General features: G+C 47.2%; 1 protein-coding gene across 1 annotated transcript; it reads right to left on the bottom strand.

Annotated features, from left to right (window-relative positions):
• Positions 1–288: 288 nt before the first annotated feature.
• LOC101936133 (solute carrier family 22 member 6-A-like) lies at positions 289–14,352 on the bottom strand. The gene is made up of 10 exons (XM_065553009.1): positions 13,951–14,352; positions 12,570–12,673; positions 11,139–11,293; positions 8,839–9,007; positions 6,404–6,527; positions 5,660–5,775; positions 4,448–4,662; positions 3,508–3,616; positions 2,088–2,291; positions 289–400 (listed from the first exon to the last, which is right to left on the bottom strand). The coding sequence occupies exons 1-10, from the start codon at positions 14,350–14,352 to the stop codon at positions 316–318; spliced, it is 1,683 nt and encodes a 560-aa protein (XP_065409081.1). The 3' UTR covers positions 289–315.
• Positions 14,353–17,759: the final 3,407 nt, after the last annotated feature.

Raw genomic sequence — 17,759 nt, 5'->3', positions numbered from 1 at the left:
GGAGTTGTCACTGATGCCTGCATATTACTTCTGGCATGATTAAAACAGAAAAAGAGATAGGGTGGAGTGTTCAAAAGTGCCTAAGCCCCCACTTTCGAAAGTGATTGGGAGCCACATTTTCAAAGGTATTTAGGTGCCAAGAGATACAGATAAGTGCCCAGTGGGATTTTCAGAAGTGCTCAGGTAGATGAGGCACTTAGCCACTCCCATGAGAGTTAAGTCACTGGTGAAAATGGAACGTAGGCTCCTAAGGCACTTAGGCACTTTTGAAAATTGTACCCATAGCCCCTATAACAGTTGCTTGTTTTTCTTTCCTTAACGGGCTTCCTTCGCTGAGTCTGGCATGGTGGGTTTCAGAAGGATCTTCATTTGTTGTTCTTCATGTCTCAGATGCCTGGGTCTCGATGAAAAAGAATATCAGTAAATATTAACATTTATACAAGCATCAAGAGATGTACTTGGCATAAAACATGCTTGGAGCTAATGGGGCCAGATCCCACCTGGTGTAAATCAGCCATAGCTACACTGCAGTCAATGGGATCAGATTATCTATCTATCCAAACGATTGGAGGATAGCTAATGTGATGCCAATTTTTAAAAAGGGCTCCAGAGGTGACCCTGGCAACTACAGGCTGATAAGCCTAACTTCAGTTCTGGGCAAATTGGTTGAAACTGTCAGACACATAGATGAACATAATTTGTTGGGAAATAGTAAACATGGTTTTTGTAAAGGGAAATCATGCCTCACCAATCTACTAGAATTCTTTAAGGGGGTCAACAAGCATGCGGACAAAGGAGATCCAGTGGATATAGTGTTTTTAGATTTTCAGAAAGCCATTGACAAGATCCCTCACCACAGGCTCTTAAGCAAAATAAGTCCTGGGATAAGAGAGAAGGTTGTCTCATGGATTGGTAACTGGTTAAAAGATAGGAAACAAAGGGTAGGAATAAATGGTCAGTTTTCAGAATGGAGAGAGGTAAATAGTGGGGTCCCCCAGGGGTCTGTTCTAGGATCAGTCCTATTTAACATATTCATAAACAATCTGGAAAAAGGGGTAAACAGTGAGGGGGCAAAATTTGCAGATGATACAAAACTACTCAAGATAGTTAAATCCCAGGCAGACTGCGAAGAGCTACAAAAGGATCTCACAAAACTGGGTAACTGGGCAACAAAATGGCAAATGAAATTTAATGTAGATAAATGCAAAGTAATGCACATTGTAAAACATAATCCTAACTGTATATATACAAAGATAGGGTCTAAATTAGTTGTTACCACTCAAGAAAGTGATCCTGGGGTCATTGTGGATAGTTCTCTGAAATCATCCTGTCAATGTGCAGTGGCATTCAAAAAAGCAAACAGAATGTTGGGAATCATCAAGAAAGGGATAGATAATAAGACAGAAAATATGGGTATAGAACGGCTTCCGTATGAGGAGAGATTAATATGACTGGGACTTTTCAGCTTGGAAAAGAGGCGACTAAGGGGGGATATAATAGAGGGCTATAAAACCATGAGTAGTATAGAGAAAATAAATAAGGAATTATTTACTCCTCATAATACTAGAACAAGGGGCCACCAAATGAAATTAATAGGTAGCAGGTTTAAAACAAACACAAGAAAGTATTTTTTCACACAACGCACTGTCAACCTCTGGAACTCCTTGCCAGATGGTGTTGTGAAGGCCAATACTATAACAGGGTTCAAAAGGGAGCTAGATAGATTCATGGAAGATAGGTCTATCAATGGCTATTAGCCAGGATGGGCAAGAATGGTGTCCCTAGCCTGTGTTTGCCAGAAGCTGGGATTGGGTGACAGGGCATGGATCACTTGATAAGCTGTCTGTTCATTCCCTTTGGGGCACCTGCCATTGGCCACTGTCAGAGGACAGGATACTGGGCTTGATGGACCTTTGGTCTGACCCAGTATGGCCGCTCTTCTCTATCTAATCATGCATATCATTTCTTGTTTGTGCTCTCTCTCTCTCTCTCTCTCTCTCTCTCTCAGTGGACCCATGTCTATATCACAAAGCCCCCACAAGGTGCGTCATGGCTACTGTTCTTGCCTCCCAATAGATTCTACTAACCGTGTCTCCACCTCCTCTATGGTCTCAGGCAATGGCATGTTGAGCGTCTCGGGCAGGAAGGTCGCTGCAATGCCGGAGATGATTGGGGCAGCTCCATAAATGATCAGTGGCAGGAAGGGAATGTATTCCTCCAACATCTTCACCAATGGGGCAATGATGCTGCCCAGACGCGCCATGGTGTTGCTCAAACCCATGCCGGTCTGCCTGTGAATTTGAAATCATAACAAACAGAGCTATTAGCATAAGCCACAGTGATGAGAAAAATCGGGGCTAAGGAGCTCACAGGCAATAAACCAAGCAGTACCTCTCAGCAGGCCCTGTGGACTAGTAGAGTGACTAGGGAATCAGGACACCTGGGTTCTTTTCCTTGCTCTGCCACTGACCCACTGCGTAACCTTGGGCAAATCACTTCCTCTCTCCATTCATCTTTTTCTCCTCACACCCTCAGTCTGTCTTGTCTATTATGATTGTGAAGAGCAGAGACTGCTGTCACTATGTATCTGGGCAGCACCTGACACAATGGGGCCCTAATCTCAATTTGGGTCTGTGCAGTGCCTTCTACAATGGGAGCACTGATCTCACTCGGGATCTGTGGAGTGCCTGGTACAATGGGGACCTGATCTCAGTCAGGGTCTGTGCAGCAGTTGGCACCATGGGGCTCTGGGGTGGTCTCTAGGTACTAACTTAACAAATGGGATCTTTCCCAGGGGTAGGTTACCCCACAAGTGCAGGGTTTCTTGCAGCTGGGACTGGGCTAGCTAGATCTTTGATCTGATGTGGCAATTCCTAGTTCTTAGAAGGGCAATTTTGGGTGGCTAGACTGAGACGTCTCAGAGGGCCCTCACTTTTCAGATGGCACATCCTCAGCAATTGCAGAGAATCAGGCCCAGTTGCGGTGTCCTAACATGAGCATCCCCTGAGGTGCCCAAAATCACTAGCAGAGCTGGGCGGGAAATTGTTATCCTGTCCGATGATACATTTTGAGATTTCAAACATTTTTCCCATTCTGAATCAGGACGAACTATTGAAATTTCAAAAATTTTTGTGAATTCAACAGTATAAAAAAAATCTTGTTTTGGGTCCCTCACATCATTTCAACTCGATTTTCACCATTATAAATTTGTACCAAAAAGGGTTGTTTTTTAATACAGATTCCAAAACACAAAGTTGTTACCAACCAGAAAAAACTGAAATTTTTGTTTTGGAAATGTAATTTCCAATCTCCCCCCATTTTTTCTAATTAACACTTTCCCGTGAAAAGCTTGGGCTTTGATTAAATAGCTGTTTCCATCAGAAAAATACGTTTTGATGAAAAATTCCCAACCAACTCTAATCACTAGTCACTTGGCTCTGGTCTTTTGCTGTTCCACGGGGCTGCATGTGAAGTTTGAGCTGCACTCTCTGAGTTTTTTCTACATACCTAATCACTGTGGGGTACAGCTCACTCGTGTAGAGGTAGACACAGTTAAAAGAGGCAGCAAGACAGCCTTTTCCAACGACAGCCAGAACAGTGCGCAGGGTCTTCAGATCTTGGGAGAAGCACAAAATGGAGGAGGGTTAAGCAAGTGGAAAAAGGCTGAAATGCTCAAGAAGGGTCAGGAGTCAGTGGGATGTATCCCCAGCCACTGGTGCTGATGGGGCCAGATCCCCAGCTGGTATAAATTAGCATAGCTGCACTGGAATCAATGAGGCCAAATCCCCAGCTGCTCCATTGAAGCCAAAAGGGGCAAGAAATCAATGGATCTGGGCTAATTGACACCAGCTGAGGATCTGTGCCTCAGTTTGCCATCTAGAAATAAGAGTGATAGTCCTTTCTGTGTTGTGTCTATTTAGATTGTGAGTTCTTTGGGGCAGGGCCTGTCTCTCCCTTTAAGTCTGTGCAGTACTCAGCACAATGGGACCCTGATGTCATCTGGGGTCTGTGCAGCACCTAGCCCAATGATCAAATACTAATAACCATCTACCCAGCTTTGTTTGTGAAACTGGGTCAGTCACCCATCCCAGACAGCAGCTCATCCACTTTGCAACCATCTTGCAACAGGCCAGCCTGGATCAGGCTGAATATGTCTCTCAGGTTGCTTCATGGGGAAGTGCCATGGCAACTGGTGTCGTAAACACGTGTCAGCTGCTTCAATCCCTGGCAGCAGTAGGTGGTTCTGTACCTTGCAGTACCTCAACCACGGAACACAGCTGGGACATATCCGTGGGCTTGAGCCCCATTAGCCCTTATGGATCAGCTCTCCTGGCTCTTCTTCCTCCCCTGCAGCTGACCATATCAGCCAGGCTTTGGACCTTTGGTAGGACAAAGGCTTGAACACTTCCAGATCGAACCCTGAAAATCCAGGACACCAAGTAACCACCTTGTGGGACAAAGATGTTGGCTAGGATAGAGAGTCCAGCCAGGATGAGGGTCAAGGCCTGTGTGAACCGGCGCCCGATGAAGCCAATTGTGAGGACTGAGATGAACTTTGCTGGGAAATCAACAGCTCCAGAGACCAGCTGGATCAAGAAGATATTGACACCGAAATTCTGCAGGTCCATGGCCAACCCATAATAGGCAAAGCTGGTGGAGAACCTGGGATGAAGCAGACAGGTATTGATGCAAATGTTGGTAGACTGCACTGGTGGGTAAACTGCACTGTGTTCTGTTCATGGCTGTGAGAGGGGATTAGGGTCTAGTGAGTTAGACTGGGGAGCAGCTGGGAGCCAGAACTCCTGAGTTCTATTTCCAGCTTTGGAAGAAGTGGGGTCTAGTGGTTAGAGCAAGAGGGGACTTTGCTCTGTTGTTAACTCTCAGAGGAATGGGGGCCAATAGCTGGAACAGGACACACTAGGCACCAAGGATTCCTGGGTTCTTTTCCGAGCTCTGCACATGGAATGTGTCCTAGTACTAGGAATAGGTGACTATAGGAGCCAGGACTCCTGGGTCCTATTCCTGCTTCTGGGTAGAATCACCTCCTGATGGTTTTCTCTACATGCTGTCTCCCAGGTGGGATCTACCGAAGTCTAGCTATAACATACTGAATTGTGATCTAGTGGGATATTCAATCAAGGTGAAATTGACTGAATGGGATGTCAGTAGAGCTTAGTAGAGCTGAGGAAAATTTTTCATCTACAACTTTTTTCAGCACAAAGTGCAGACTCACTGACATCAAAATGCTTAAGGAATTCATGTCCCTTTTGCTAAATTGTTTCAGATAAAAAAAAAAAAGCCCCACAAAACAAAAACAAAACAAAATCTAAATGTTTTCAGTTTTGGTTCAAAATGAATGTTTGTCTCAAACATTTCTTTAATTTCATTTTAAAAAAATCTTAAAATATTTAAAATCAAAACAAAATGTTTCACTTGATTTTTTTTTCAACTTTTTGATTAGTCAAAAATTAAGAAAAAATGGTTTTCTGTTCAACGCAAAATGATTTATTGTACTGATTTTTTTGGAATTGCCTGCGGGTCAGAAAATCCATTATTTGCCCCATTCCTCAGCAAATTGTCATGCCTGGTTTACTTGCTGCAGGCTGCTTCATATCATCGTCTCAGCTTCCTCTTTGTGCAAGCACAAGAGCCAACTAACCATACAAAGCAGAAGCAGAAGGAGATCCGTCGTACGACAGGGGTCCGCACCAGGTCGATGAAGGTATAGCTGTTCTTTGCAGAAGCTGTTTCTTTCTGCATGTTGGATCTCAAGACCTGGGGAGAGAAGAGAATTCTGGGTAATGACATGGGGCCTCCATGGTGGGAAAGGCCTGGAAACAGAGCAGGGGAATGGGAGGGAATGAGATTCTGGATCATCCAGTGGTGCCAAAATTCTAGTTTCTGAGAAGGCCTCAGTCTAGACAAAATAATGTGTATGTGTAGTAAGGGATGGATCGATGGATAGATAGAAGGGTGTGCATGGGGATGGATGGATAGTTGGATGGATAGAAGCATTTGTAGGGGGATAGATGGATAGAGGTGTGTCTGGGGGGATGAAAGATAGATGGAGATGAATAGATAGATTATGTGTATGAGTATATGTTTATAATAGATGGGTACATAGATGGCTGGATAGGTGGTTATGTATGTACGACTATAGGTAGAGAGATTGATAGAAGATACCTTGTACGTATGGGAATCCCATTGTACGAGAAAGAATTCAGACCATGGTGAGAATTCCATTGCTCAGGGAACACTAAAGCCAGTTGCGCCACTGGTGTACATGTGCAGAGTCCCCATGACATGAGTGCAACCACACTGATTTATATCTGCTTTTCTTGCATGCCTATATCGGCTGCTGGAGTTGGTGGGAGCTCTCAGCCTCTCTGAGATCCAGTCTTACCTCTGTGTTAAGTTTGTCTCCTTCTTCCTTCTTCCGGTTTATCCTGGCCACTCTCTGGAGCTGCTTCACTGCCTCGTCGGGTCTGCCGGCTATTACCAGCCAGCGGGCGGACTCCGCGAACCACCTGGGAAGCAGAAGATATGAAAACACACCTGCACAGGACACGCACATTGCTCTTGTTGAACTGGGATCAGCCCCACTGGAGCACGGTGCTGTTCTTCTACACTAGGGGCAGTGCCCAAAGCCAGTGCAGGGCACAAGCAGTGACAGAGGCAGCAGGGAGCAGGTTGTGGAATAGCCTCCGTGGAACCTGCATTCTCTGGTCTATCTCCTCCCCCCCTGCTACCTGCAGCCCCCTGGCGACAGCCAAGTGTTACTGCAACCTGAAGCTCCATTCCTGCCAGGAGACTGCCCAGTGGCAGCAGGTGGTATTGCACCTTGCCATGCATCAGGAAGGAAGGATGGTGATAGCCGAGACCTGGCTTCAATTCCCTGCTCCCCTGCAGACTTCTTGTGTGACCGTTGCTAGTCACTTAGTCTGTCTCTGTGTCTGAATCCCCTCATCTGTACAATAGGTTAATAGCACTGCTCTCCCTCAGAAGGGTGTTGTGGTTACAGCTGGTCGGCACTTTTCTGCTGAAATATTTGTCCATTGAAAAATGCGGGTTTGTTCAAACTGAAACTGTTTGCAGGGAAAGGTCGGTTTCAATGAACCTCTTGATTTAAAAAAAAAAGAATGTTTCAAAATTTGTCCTTTGTCAAAATTTAAAGTTTCAACAATTTTTGTTTCAAAATTTTTGATCATTTACACTAAAAAAAAGGGTAAAAAATAAACAAGCTCCAGATCAAAAAGCAAATTTCAAAATTATCAAAAGGAAACATTTCAACTGACCCAACCGGAATATTTTTTCAGATGATCAATTCACAAAAGTTTTCCTGGTTTTGACTTTTGGCCAGATTCAGGATGGGAAAACTTTTCAAAGTCTCAAAGACTCTCATGTTTGTTGCCAGCCAGCTCTAGCTGTGAGGATAAATATATTAAACACTGTGATGTGCCTAGATACTATGGTGATGGGTGCCAGATAAGTACCCATGATAGGTCAATTCCTCATATTACCCAGCAGTGACATTATGGGTGGAGTAGAGCCCTCTTTGGTTTCACTGGAAATTTTTCACAATATTTTAAATTTTCTTCAACAGAACAAAAGTTTTCATTTTGCTTCCATTTTGGAAGGGGTTTTTTATTTTTTTTATTTCCTCTCTTTTATTTCCTTTTGCTTTCATGTTTTCACTGGAAAATGGGGGAAAGTGGGGAAAAAATGGCTCCAAAACATTGAAATGAAAATTTTTGTTGTCAAAAAATTAACAAACTTAGAAAGAAATGGTTATTTTTCAGGAAACCCGCCCCTCCCCCCCAAACCCTGAAAACTAAAATAAAATGTTTGCTTTCATTGCAAATTTTTGAAGGAATTTGGGGGGGGGGGGGGGAAGCCATTTTTCATGGAAAAGAAATTTAAGCCATCAAATCTTCAATTCTCTCTATTCATACGTTATCCTCTTAGTCTTGCCATTTCCTTGGTTTGCTGAAACAATTCTAGGTATGAAACTCCACAGCTTTCATAGTTCTTTGTTCAGTATTTGCATTACCGTAATGCCCTGAAGGCCCAGTCATGGGGCAGAACCCCATTATCCCAGGCACTGAACAAAAAGACAGTCGCTGCCCCATACAGCTTATAATCTAAGGACAAGACAAGCAACAAAAGGTTGATACAGACAGGAGAGCACAAGGAAACAGTGAGACAATATTGGTTAGCATGATAGGCAGTGGTCTCTGCACACGAGCAGCCTAACCTTCGTCAGGTTTTTTTATAAGCCACACAGCAAGGGAGAGTTAGAAGAAGGACAATGAGGTACATTTGCTGATGTTTACAGGGGAACTCCTCCCAGGTATGAGGGGCAGCATGATAGAATGCACAAAGGTGCTTGTTTGAAAATTTAGTAAGCGGGCAACAGAGGCAGGCATCCTGGGCCAATCGGAGTTGGGAGTCGGCATTGTACTAGTGAATGACAGATGGGATAGGTATGGTGCAGTAGGGCGTGAACGGCTTTGAAAGTGAAGATGAGTAGTTTATGTATGATGTGATGAAGAACGGAGAGCCAGTGGAGGGCTGCAAAGAGAGAGGTGACATGGACAAAGTGATGAGACAGGGAAATGATCTTTGCAGGAGTGTTTTGAATGGATGTAAGTGGAGGAAGATTGCATTTGCCAAGGCCGGAGAAGGGGATGTTGCAGTAATTGAGACGCAAGATTATGAGAACCAGGATAAGAGATTTGTTTATTCTACTTGCTTAAAGTTTGTCTCATTCTTGCATCCAGTGAGAAAAGCAGGGTGGAAGGGGAATGGATCAGAAAGGATAAGGGTGAGCTAACCTACCAGGAGTAGATGAAGCTCAAGAAATAGGGCAAAGACACCACAAGCTGCAGCCAGCGCCAATTGGGGATGGCGTAAGCCACCCCAGCCAGAATGCACTGCCCGATTGCAAAGCAGTAACCATAGATGGTGCCCACAACGGCCCGTGTGCGGGTGGGTGTCCATTCCACAGCTGGGGAGAGACACACACAAAGGGAAAATAATCTCTCTGTCCTTGGGCTGATGACCTCCAGTGGTGAGAACAAGCACGAGCGGAGGCAGCAGGAACATGTACAAACAGCCTTCCCCTGGCTCTTTGAGGCTGAGATGAAATAGCTCCCCAGAACCTGCATTCCCCGATCCATGCCTCCTTCCCCTGCTAGTTGCATCCCACCTAGTGGTAGTAGATGGTAGTGCACCCTGCTGGAGGCGCTCCATTCCTCCTCCCCATGGCAGCAGCCAGTACTGCGCCCTGCAGCAAGTCCACACCCTGATGGCAGCAAGCAGTACTGTACCCTGCAGGGTTGCAGCAGCTCCAACACCCCACAATGGCACACTTATGCACCCTGAAGTACATCAGCCACAATACACAGCTGTTATGTAATTGAATAAGCTGAGTCCCATTAGCCTCTGATACCCAACTGCTCCTGGGTCCTTCAGTTCCTAGAGGACCTATATACATTGAATAGTGCAAGGGACTTTCTAGTAATGAGGAGGGCATTGACGGGCTGACGCACATGGCCTGTGCCTGTTCTGTAGGAGATGTATTGTGGAATCTCTGTTCTGTTGTGAATCATCGTCATCTGATGACGGCACTCCACTCTAAATAGCTTCCCTTCCATTCTTGGGGACTGTAGGGTTCGGCCGGGACTCGTCCCGCTCTGGGGCGGCTGGGAACCAGGCCGCCTCACTATAGGGACCTGCATGCTATTGGAAGCTGCCGTGTTTTGTGGCTCTCAGGCAGGGACTGAGCAGACAAAGAGGTTTAGGAAACCCACGTCCTGGCGCTGAAGGACCTGGGAGAGGGGGAGACTGCCACCCGCATGTTGGGTGGCAGGGGGGACGCAGGCCCACCCACTCCACTGCGTCTCAGTCCGGGGCCCTAGTAGCGGCAGAAGACCCGTTGCTGCGTCAATGGGGATCCTGACCGCAGCAAACTGACATTGGCTCTGGGTGTGCTGCAGCCAGACTAGGGTCGGCTGGCCCCGGGCTACTTCCTACCTCCCCCTCTAGATGTACCTGCGTCTGGACAGAGTCTTCCAAGGAGTCAAGCACCATGGGCTCCTCTGGGTACCCGGCGGGCGGTAGGCTTGGCAGCAGTTCTGGGTAACTTGCCACAGACGAGTTTACCAGCTTCTCCGGGGTCTGGTCGGTGTCTGGCCGGTCCTCGGGTCGGCCGCAAACTGCAGGAGTCTCCCAACTGGGAGCTAGGCCACAGGCGTCTGGCTTGTCCGGTGGCCAGGCCTCTAGTGAACTCTGGGCAGTGCTTCTATATCGTGATACCAACTTTTCCCAACCTAGTGCTAAAAATTTCCCAAATCTGGTGGAAAAATTCCCAAGTAAAGCTTTTTACAGTGCTTCTATAACCTGGGAACTTTCCCAAAACTTGGGAATTTGTGAGTAAAATGTTTCAACTTGGGAAATTGGGAATTTTCATTCAAAACATTTTACTCAAAAATTCCCAGATTTTGGGAAATTTCCCAAGATATAGAAGCACTGGTTCTGGGGTTGGGCTTTTGTACTTTCTGTCCTGCACCCTGACCTCTGGGGAGGGGGGCGGGGGGTGCAAGCTCCACTGGCTCCGCCCACTTTGGTGTCTGGCGGGGCTCGTCCCCCTCCGGGGCGGCTGGGAACCAGGCTGCCTCACTACAGGGACCTGTATGCTATTGGAAGCTGCCCTGTTTTGTGGCATGTCCTGTGCTCTGGCACTGCAGAAGCACATGGAGGTGGGATTGTTCCAGAGAACTCAGTTCTCGTTTAGGTACCACATTCTCAGAAGAGGACAGGCCCAGATTTCAAGGTGCAAAATACCTCCTAAATAACATGCTCAGATCTTTGTCAGCTGTGGCAATCAGTGTCCCAAAGAGAGCTGCTGAGTGCTTTGGTAAATCCAGGTTGGAATGAGAACTAGGAGTTCTGGAAAAATCTAGCTCCCGATTTTTGCTGCTGAGACCTTGGACATCCCACCCATGCGGTGTGTGCTTCTGGTCTCTCTGTGCTCCCACCACAGAGTAATTTATTAGCAGCAGGAACAAGGCACCTCCGTCTATCCCCAGTAACCAACTCATCTTGTGTCTGGGATGGCAGGCGCCAGACACACTTACACAGAGAGACACTGTTCATCGCAATGCCCGAGATGGCCATTCCGGTCAGGAAACGGAAGATGCAGTAGGCAGTGAAGCTGGGCGAGAAGGCAGTGCAGGTGCTCGTGACAGCCATCTGCAAGTAGCACCAGATCAAGGGAGACCTGCGGCCAAACCTGAGCCAAAAAACCAAGAGAACAGGTGAGGGAAACCCAGGATACTGAGCCAAGTATGTTCAGAGTGGAAGTTAAACCTGGTGCAAGGAACTATTGGTGCCATTGACTGGCATGGCTTCCTGGCTTGGGGAAGGGGCAAAGAGGCAGGAGGCCCCAGTTCTAAAACCACCTCTGTGGCATGTGACAAAAGGTTATTGATGAAAATACTTCATGTCAGCCGTGCTGTAGCTGCTAATGATGAGGCCTGCAGGGCTGGATTAAGGCAATCTAGGGCCCTGGCCATAGGGTTATCCCCTGGCTGGTATCTGACTGTTAGAAAAAATGCAATCTTAATTTAAAAATCTCCAGGGCTGGAGAATCCACCACAGCCCTTGGGCCGTTGTTCCAATGGTTAATTCTTTTTGCTGTTAGAAATTTGCACCTTATTTCCAGTCTGAATTTGTCTAGCTTCAATTTCCAGCTACTGGCTCTTGTTAGATCTTTGTCTGCTGGATGGAAAAGCCTCTTATCAGATTGCTGCTCCCCCTGTAGGTACCTATATAGAGAGCCCCATGTTTTTTGCAAATGTGAAATAATATGAAAAAAAGCAAAAAACTCACCCTGCAGTGGCAGCTCCTGTCCTGTGAAGCTCGGCCTGGCTCCCCACTCTGAACGGGGGGGCGCCCCACCAAACCGGAGCAGCACTGTGACCCCATGTGCCAGGCCACAACATCCTGAGTCGAGAGCCAGGCCCAGCCGCACCGCACAGGACCCCAGGAGCCGCTTCTGTGGGGTGAGTGCAGGGCAGGCTCGGGGGTGCAACATTCACCTCCCCCAGAGCCTCCCAACCCCTGGTGGCAGGACTCAGCCCCCCTCCGGGGCCTCCCAACCCCCAGGGCAAGACCCGATCCCCCTGCATGGATAACATTAAGAAAACAAAAATAACAAGAAATTCCCCAAAATAAAATAAACAATTATTAAAAGAATTCAAGAGTCTCCACTTACAGACTGTGATCAAGTCACCCCTTAACCTTTGCTTTATAGATTGAGCTCCTGGAGTCTCTCACTGTAAGGCACATTTTCCAAGCCTTTAATCATTCTCGTGGGTCTTCTCTGACCCCTCTCCAACCTACCAACATCCTTCTGGGATTGTGGACACCGGAACTGAACACAGGATTCCAGTAGCAGTCGCACCAGTGCCAAATACAGAGATACCATAACTTCTCTCCTCCTGCTCGAGATTCCTGATTCCCCCAGGAATCAGCCTTACTCGGCTTCATACCGACGTTGCCCTCACCTGTCTGACAGACCTCCAAAGATGATGCCTCCCGCCAGGACCCCAGCCATGTAGATGGACTGAGCCATCTGCTTCAGCTGCCGGGAGTCACACACCAGGTCCCACTGTAAGGGAGAGAGGAAACGAAGCTGGGCTCCAGGAGGAAGACTGGTTTGTGGTTAATGCCCCAGACTGGGGCTGAGATTTTCAGAGCCATTAATGGCATTTAGACAGCCAGTTCCCATAGCAATCCTTACAATTCATTTTAATTTGTTAATTACAAGTCCAAAGCTACCTACGTTTAATGGGAAATGTGATCTGCAGGGCATCACAGCCTGAATCTCTCTGAGCCTCAATGTCCATCATCTGTAAAATGAGGGAGGATTATCCTGGTCTCTAGCTTTCTCCCTGTGCAGCACCCAACACAGCTGGGCCCCAATCTCAGTTGGGGTCCACAGAGCACCCAGCACAGTCTGAGCTGGGCTCTGTGCAGTGCCAGGTACAACAGGGCTCCACTCTCAGCTTGGGTCTGTGTAGCATCTGGCACAGTGAGTCTCCGAACTCAGCTGGGTCTCTGCAGTGCCTGGCAGAATGGGTCCTTTCGATGTTAATGTAGGATCAAATATAATGATCCCACGTGAGGCGGATGGTTTTGAATGGACTGAGTGTTCAAAAGACTGGGACCCCTACTCCTAGCTCTGACACTGACTTGCTGTGACCTTGGGCAAGTCATGCTGCCGCACTGCGCCTCAGTTTCCCCCAGTTGTGAGGTGGGATAGTAAGGTTTAGTCACTATTGTAAAGCCCTTTGAGATCTAGGGGAGAGCAGGGCTAGCTCTTAGCATCATTCACAGTTTCTTTAATGCGGATTAGTGGATTATGTCCAGTTTAAATGAGAGGAAACTGACTGCAAAATGGACGGGGGAATTCCCACCCCAACCAGTGCAACCACAGCTTCCTCCTACTCGTACACTGAAGGAATCAAGCCTCTGTGAAGCGCAAAGGCCGTGTCCTGCTTTCCTCTACACCTGTGCAATGGCAGCCACTTGAAGCCGCATGGATTGAAGTCGCCTGGGGGGCCAGAATGTAACTGAGAACAGCACGTGGCCCTGGATGAAATTCTGCACTGACTTAGGCTGAAACCAAGCCGATGTCAATAGACATGCAGGGGCTGTAGGTTGGTGCAAATTTTAAGATCAGATCTAGGAAGAGGAGGATTGATAGATAGATACTCTGACCCTCTCTGCCCAAAGGACAGTGAAACTTACTTGCAAAAATCTGTAAAAAGGCATAACTCCAACAAAAATAATTTTCAACTCATCCACCCCAACTTCCACCGCATGGTTTCAGTATCCTTTTCCCTGCCGGTTACCTGCACTGCAGCAGGTCTTGCTCTCACGTACCTCTGTAATGATGGTGCTGGTGAAAATGCTCTTGTCGTACACCCACCCATCAGCGCAGGGTTCAGTCTCCAGCTCGGTTAGGTTTGTGACTGTGGCGTTGGAGTCTAGGAGCTGCCACTGCGTGGTGACAAAGCGGTGACACTTCTCTGGCTGCATGTTGCTGTCCATGGGGATGGAGACCCTGAGGAGGTCCTTGGCAGCAAGTTTTCCGGTGAAGTTGGTGTAAGGAGTGTTGTTGATGTTGATATGGACATGGCAGTGGTGTTCAGAGGTGGCAGCAGTGAAGTTCTGCAGGAGGTTATGGCTGGCCAGCATGAAAACTGGGATAGCCAGTAAGATCACATAGATGATTTGGAAGCGACCCGTCCCCCCGACGTGGTCTAAGAGCTCGGCAAAAGTCATGCTGCCGGGTTGGAAGATTCAGCACTAACCGTCTGGGTTAAGCAAAAACAATGGGGCTCGAATAACGGACGTTACCTGAATAGGTCGATTACTTGTAAAAATTAAATGTTGTGCGATGAAAATATCTACACAGAAAGACGTTAATTTGAATCCAGCTTGTATTCCACTTCACAACTTCAAAGACAGCCATAAAGCGCAGCACTTCTTACAAAAAGTCAGCTGTTGGCAAATAGTGTCCATGGATTCTTGAGGGTGTAGTTTCCAAAGAAGAGGCGTTGAGTTATAGTCTCCCTAAATAACTGAGTGTCCTACCACGTTGCTTCTCCTTTGTTGCAAAAATTCCCATGCAACCATTCCTAGTTTCCTGTCAGCTGCGGGAATACTCCACACACCTTTTCTATGAACTGTAGACGCATAAGGGAATGGTTTTGCCAAGCTTAATTCCACGTTGATCCTTGCATTTTACCTCTGGAAAAACAGGTGGGGTTTATATATCGCTCGGAGGGTTATATAAGGCCTTAAACAGGTCACTTGGTTAAAATTTAACTTTGTTTTGCATGGATTAAGTCCAAAAAAGAGAGAGTCTGAAAGCAATGTGCTAGATACGGCGCTAAATCCTTCCAGTGCAGGGGTGACAAACACGCTGATCCAAGCTGCTAAACCACATTGCCTTTGAGTGAGTATATTATTCACACCACAGGGCTAGAAATTACCTATAGCTAAAAAGGATCCAGATTTAGCTGAGATACCACAAGCCCACCTCTGTTCTGGGTAGAGTGATCAGACAGCAAATGTGAAAAATCGGGAGGGTGGTGGGGGGTAATAGGAGCCTGTATAAGAAAAATACCAAAAAATTGGAACTGTCCCTATAAAATTGGGACATCTGGTCACCATAGTCCTGAGTCGTCACTATTCTTAAAATATCACCTGGATATACCTAGCTGAGATTGGGACCCTGTTGTGCCAGGGATTGTACAACCCCATAGTGTGAGCCATCCCTGTCCCAAAGCGCTTACAGTCTAAATAGACAAGACAGACCAAAGGGAGGGTTGTAATTAGCGTTGGTCTGAAAAATTTTAGCAAGGAAATGTTCTGCAGGAAAGTGTCGTTTTTGACAAATGTCTTGACTCTAAAACATTTTAAGAAAAAAGATTTGAAGATGAAAAATTGGAGATGACAAATTTCAGGTTTTCAGGGTAAAATGACCTTTTGTTTAGAACTTTGAGCTAATTACAGAAAAAATGTTTGGAAAATACAAAATGGTTGAAAGATAAACAAAATGTTTCAACTGACCCAACAAAAGTGGCGCATACGCTTGTGCTGGGCCCACAACACAGAGACACGGGGCGAGCCAAAATGACTTGCCCAAGTGCCTGTAACTGAACTGGGGATGGAGCCCTGAATTTGTGATTCCTCATCTTATGCATTAACTCTGAGGCCATTCTTCCTCACAAGGCGGCTCTTGCTGTGGTGTAGTTTTGATGTCTGACGAGTGACTTGGTAAGTCCAGTACTGCCAGAGTCAGCCTAGTTGGCTGATTGGCTTAGTGGAGGTGTCCTTTGTTTGTTCCATGCTGCCACTCATGCCTTGCAGCTGAAGTGCTAGGGGTCTCAATCAAGCCATTTGGGGGGTTTTAATGAAGAATAATATCTGAGTAAAAAACAAATGATATGATCCTAAGACTGTTGTGTTATGGGTTGTTGTTTGTCTTGGTTCCCAGGTACCAGTGACTGGCATAGATAGACTGATACATATGGGGATGGGGGGATGTGCATGGGGATAGATGGATGGACAGATATTTCTTTTGGGTCATGTCGTAGGTTTGCTGGGGGGAGGGAAAAGCTGAGGAGCTCAGCAGAAGTGGGGCAGTTCTATTCTGTGGGGTTGAGCAGGGCAGTGTGAGCTCACATAGCCAGTCTGTGCCCTGCCCCACATCTCTGTGAGGGCCCCTGTCTGACCTGGGCAGACTCAGAGGCAGCTCTGCCATCTGCACTGCAGAATCAATGGCGGCTGCAGCCTGTCGTGGGGAGGGAAGTAGGAGCGGAGGCTACTGCAGGAGCAGCTACTGAGTGCAAACCATGACCCAGCCCATTTCTTCCTCCTTCCCCAGGGCTGCTGGAACAATTTCTACGGGGGGGTGGTGCTGAGAGCCACTGAACCAAACTGTAAACCCTGTATATGATGGAAACCACTTCAAGCCAGGGGGTGCTGCAACACCCCCCACAGCCCTAGTTCCAGCACCTATGCCTCCCGCCCTTCTGCAAACCATGGCCCAGCCCCTCTCTTCTTCCTCCCGCCCCTGCAAACCAGGGCCTGGCCCCTCTCTTCCTCCTCCCCCGCAATTTCTACTCCTCTCTCTTATTTCTGTGTTTCCCTGCAAGGGCCGGGCAGTGCTGCGTAGCTTGCAGGAGCAGTGGTTGAAGGTACAACTGATACCCTGGGGCCCACCACACTGTTGGGGGCAGAGGTGCTGGGATTGCTGGGAGTAGCCAGTGTCAGGGGCTCGATCTCACAGGGGGACTCGGGGACTAGGGTGCAATGTCTGGTACCCTGCAAGGCCAGGTTAGGGCTGGCATTGCCCAGAGGGCAGTGCGTGAGGGATGGAGCTGACACCCAGCTACCACAGGGAACGCCCTTTTGTTAGAGGCAGGGGTGACAGAGCGACTCACAGTCCTGAGCACAGTCCAAGAACTTGGGGCTGGGGGGGCAGAATTGCTGTGGGGGTTTGGGACGGTATGTAACTCATTGCTGGGCTGGCCAAGGGGCAGATGTAGGGCTTGGGGTAGAGTTGGGAGGGGAACATTTTTCCCCATCCCTCCTGAGGCTTCACGATTTTGACACTTTTTTCCCATCTTGCGTTTGGACAAAAAATCGCAATGTCCAAAAAGTTCACGGACCGATAAACATAAGAAAAAAGTCCAGCTGGGTGACTCAAAACACGCCTTTCAATTTCCACCTTTTTCATCTATTTTTTTTTCCAGTAGAAATAAAAAAATGTAAGATGGTCATTTAGAAACTGAAAACAAAACGTTTCATTTTGAAAAGGGATATTTGGACAAGTTAGACACCCCGCCTCCCCCGATCTGTAAATCTGGGATAACAGTCCTGACCTCCTTTGTAAAGCGCTTTGAGAACCAGGGCTGCAAAGCCCTAGACAAGATCTAGGGATTATTAACAGTGGCCATCAAGTGAGTCCACTTTTTTCCACACTGTCCTTTATTGGTTCAGGGGGTTGCCTGATTAGTAACTGAAAAAATCACAATCTAATAATCTAACTAAAATCAATTTACAAAAGTTGAGCATAGTTCTGTATGATCCCAACATCAACAATGTGACAGTCTCTCTTCCTAAGAGATCTTTATTTACAAATCAGCTTCAAGTGTTGTTTCATGCTGCATTAAAACCAA

The sequence above is a fragment of the Chrysemys picta genome, chromosome 7 (genome assembly GCF_011386835.1).
Source record: "Chrysemys picta bellii isolate R12L10 chromosome 7, ASM1138683v2, whole genome shotgun sequence".
Taxonomy (NCBI): Eukaryota; Metazoa; Chordata; order Testudines; family Emydidae; genus Chrysemys; species Chrysemys picta.
This window is presented reverse-complemented; position numbering and strand designations above follow the sequence as displayed.

Excerpts from the sequence above, each read along its gene's own strand:
- LOC101936133 (XM_065553009.1), bottom strand. The coding sequence starts at position 14,352 with ATGACTTTTGCCGAGCTCTTAGACCACGTCGGGGGGACGGGTCGCTTC. Across the intron at positions 4,663-5,659 it reads TTCTGCTTCTGCTTTGTATG|GTTCTCCACCAGCTTTGCCT; the intron begins GTTAGTTGGCTC and ends GCTTCATCCCAG. Across the intron at positions 2,292-3,507 it reads CTGTACCCCACAGTGATTAG|GCAGACCGGCATGGGTTTGA; the intron begins GTATGTAGAAAA and ends TCAAATTCACAG.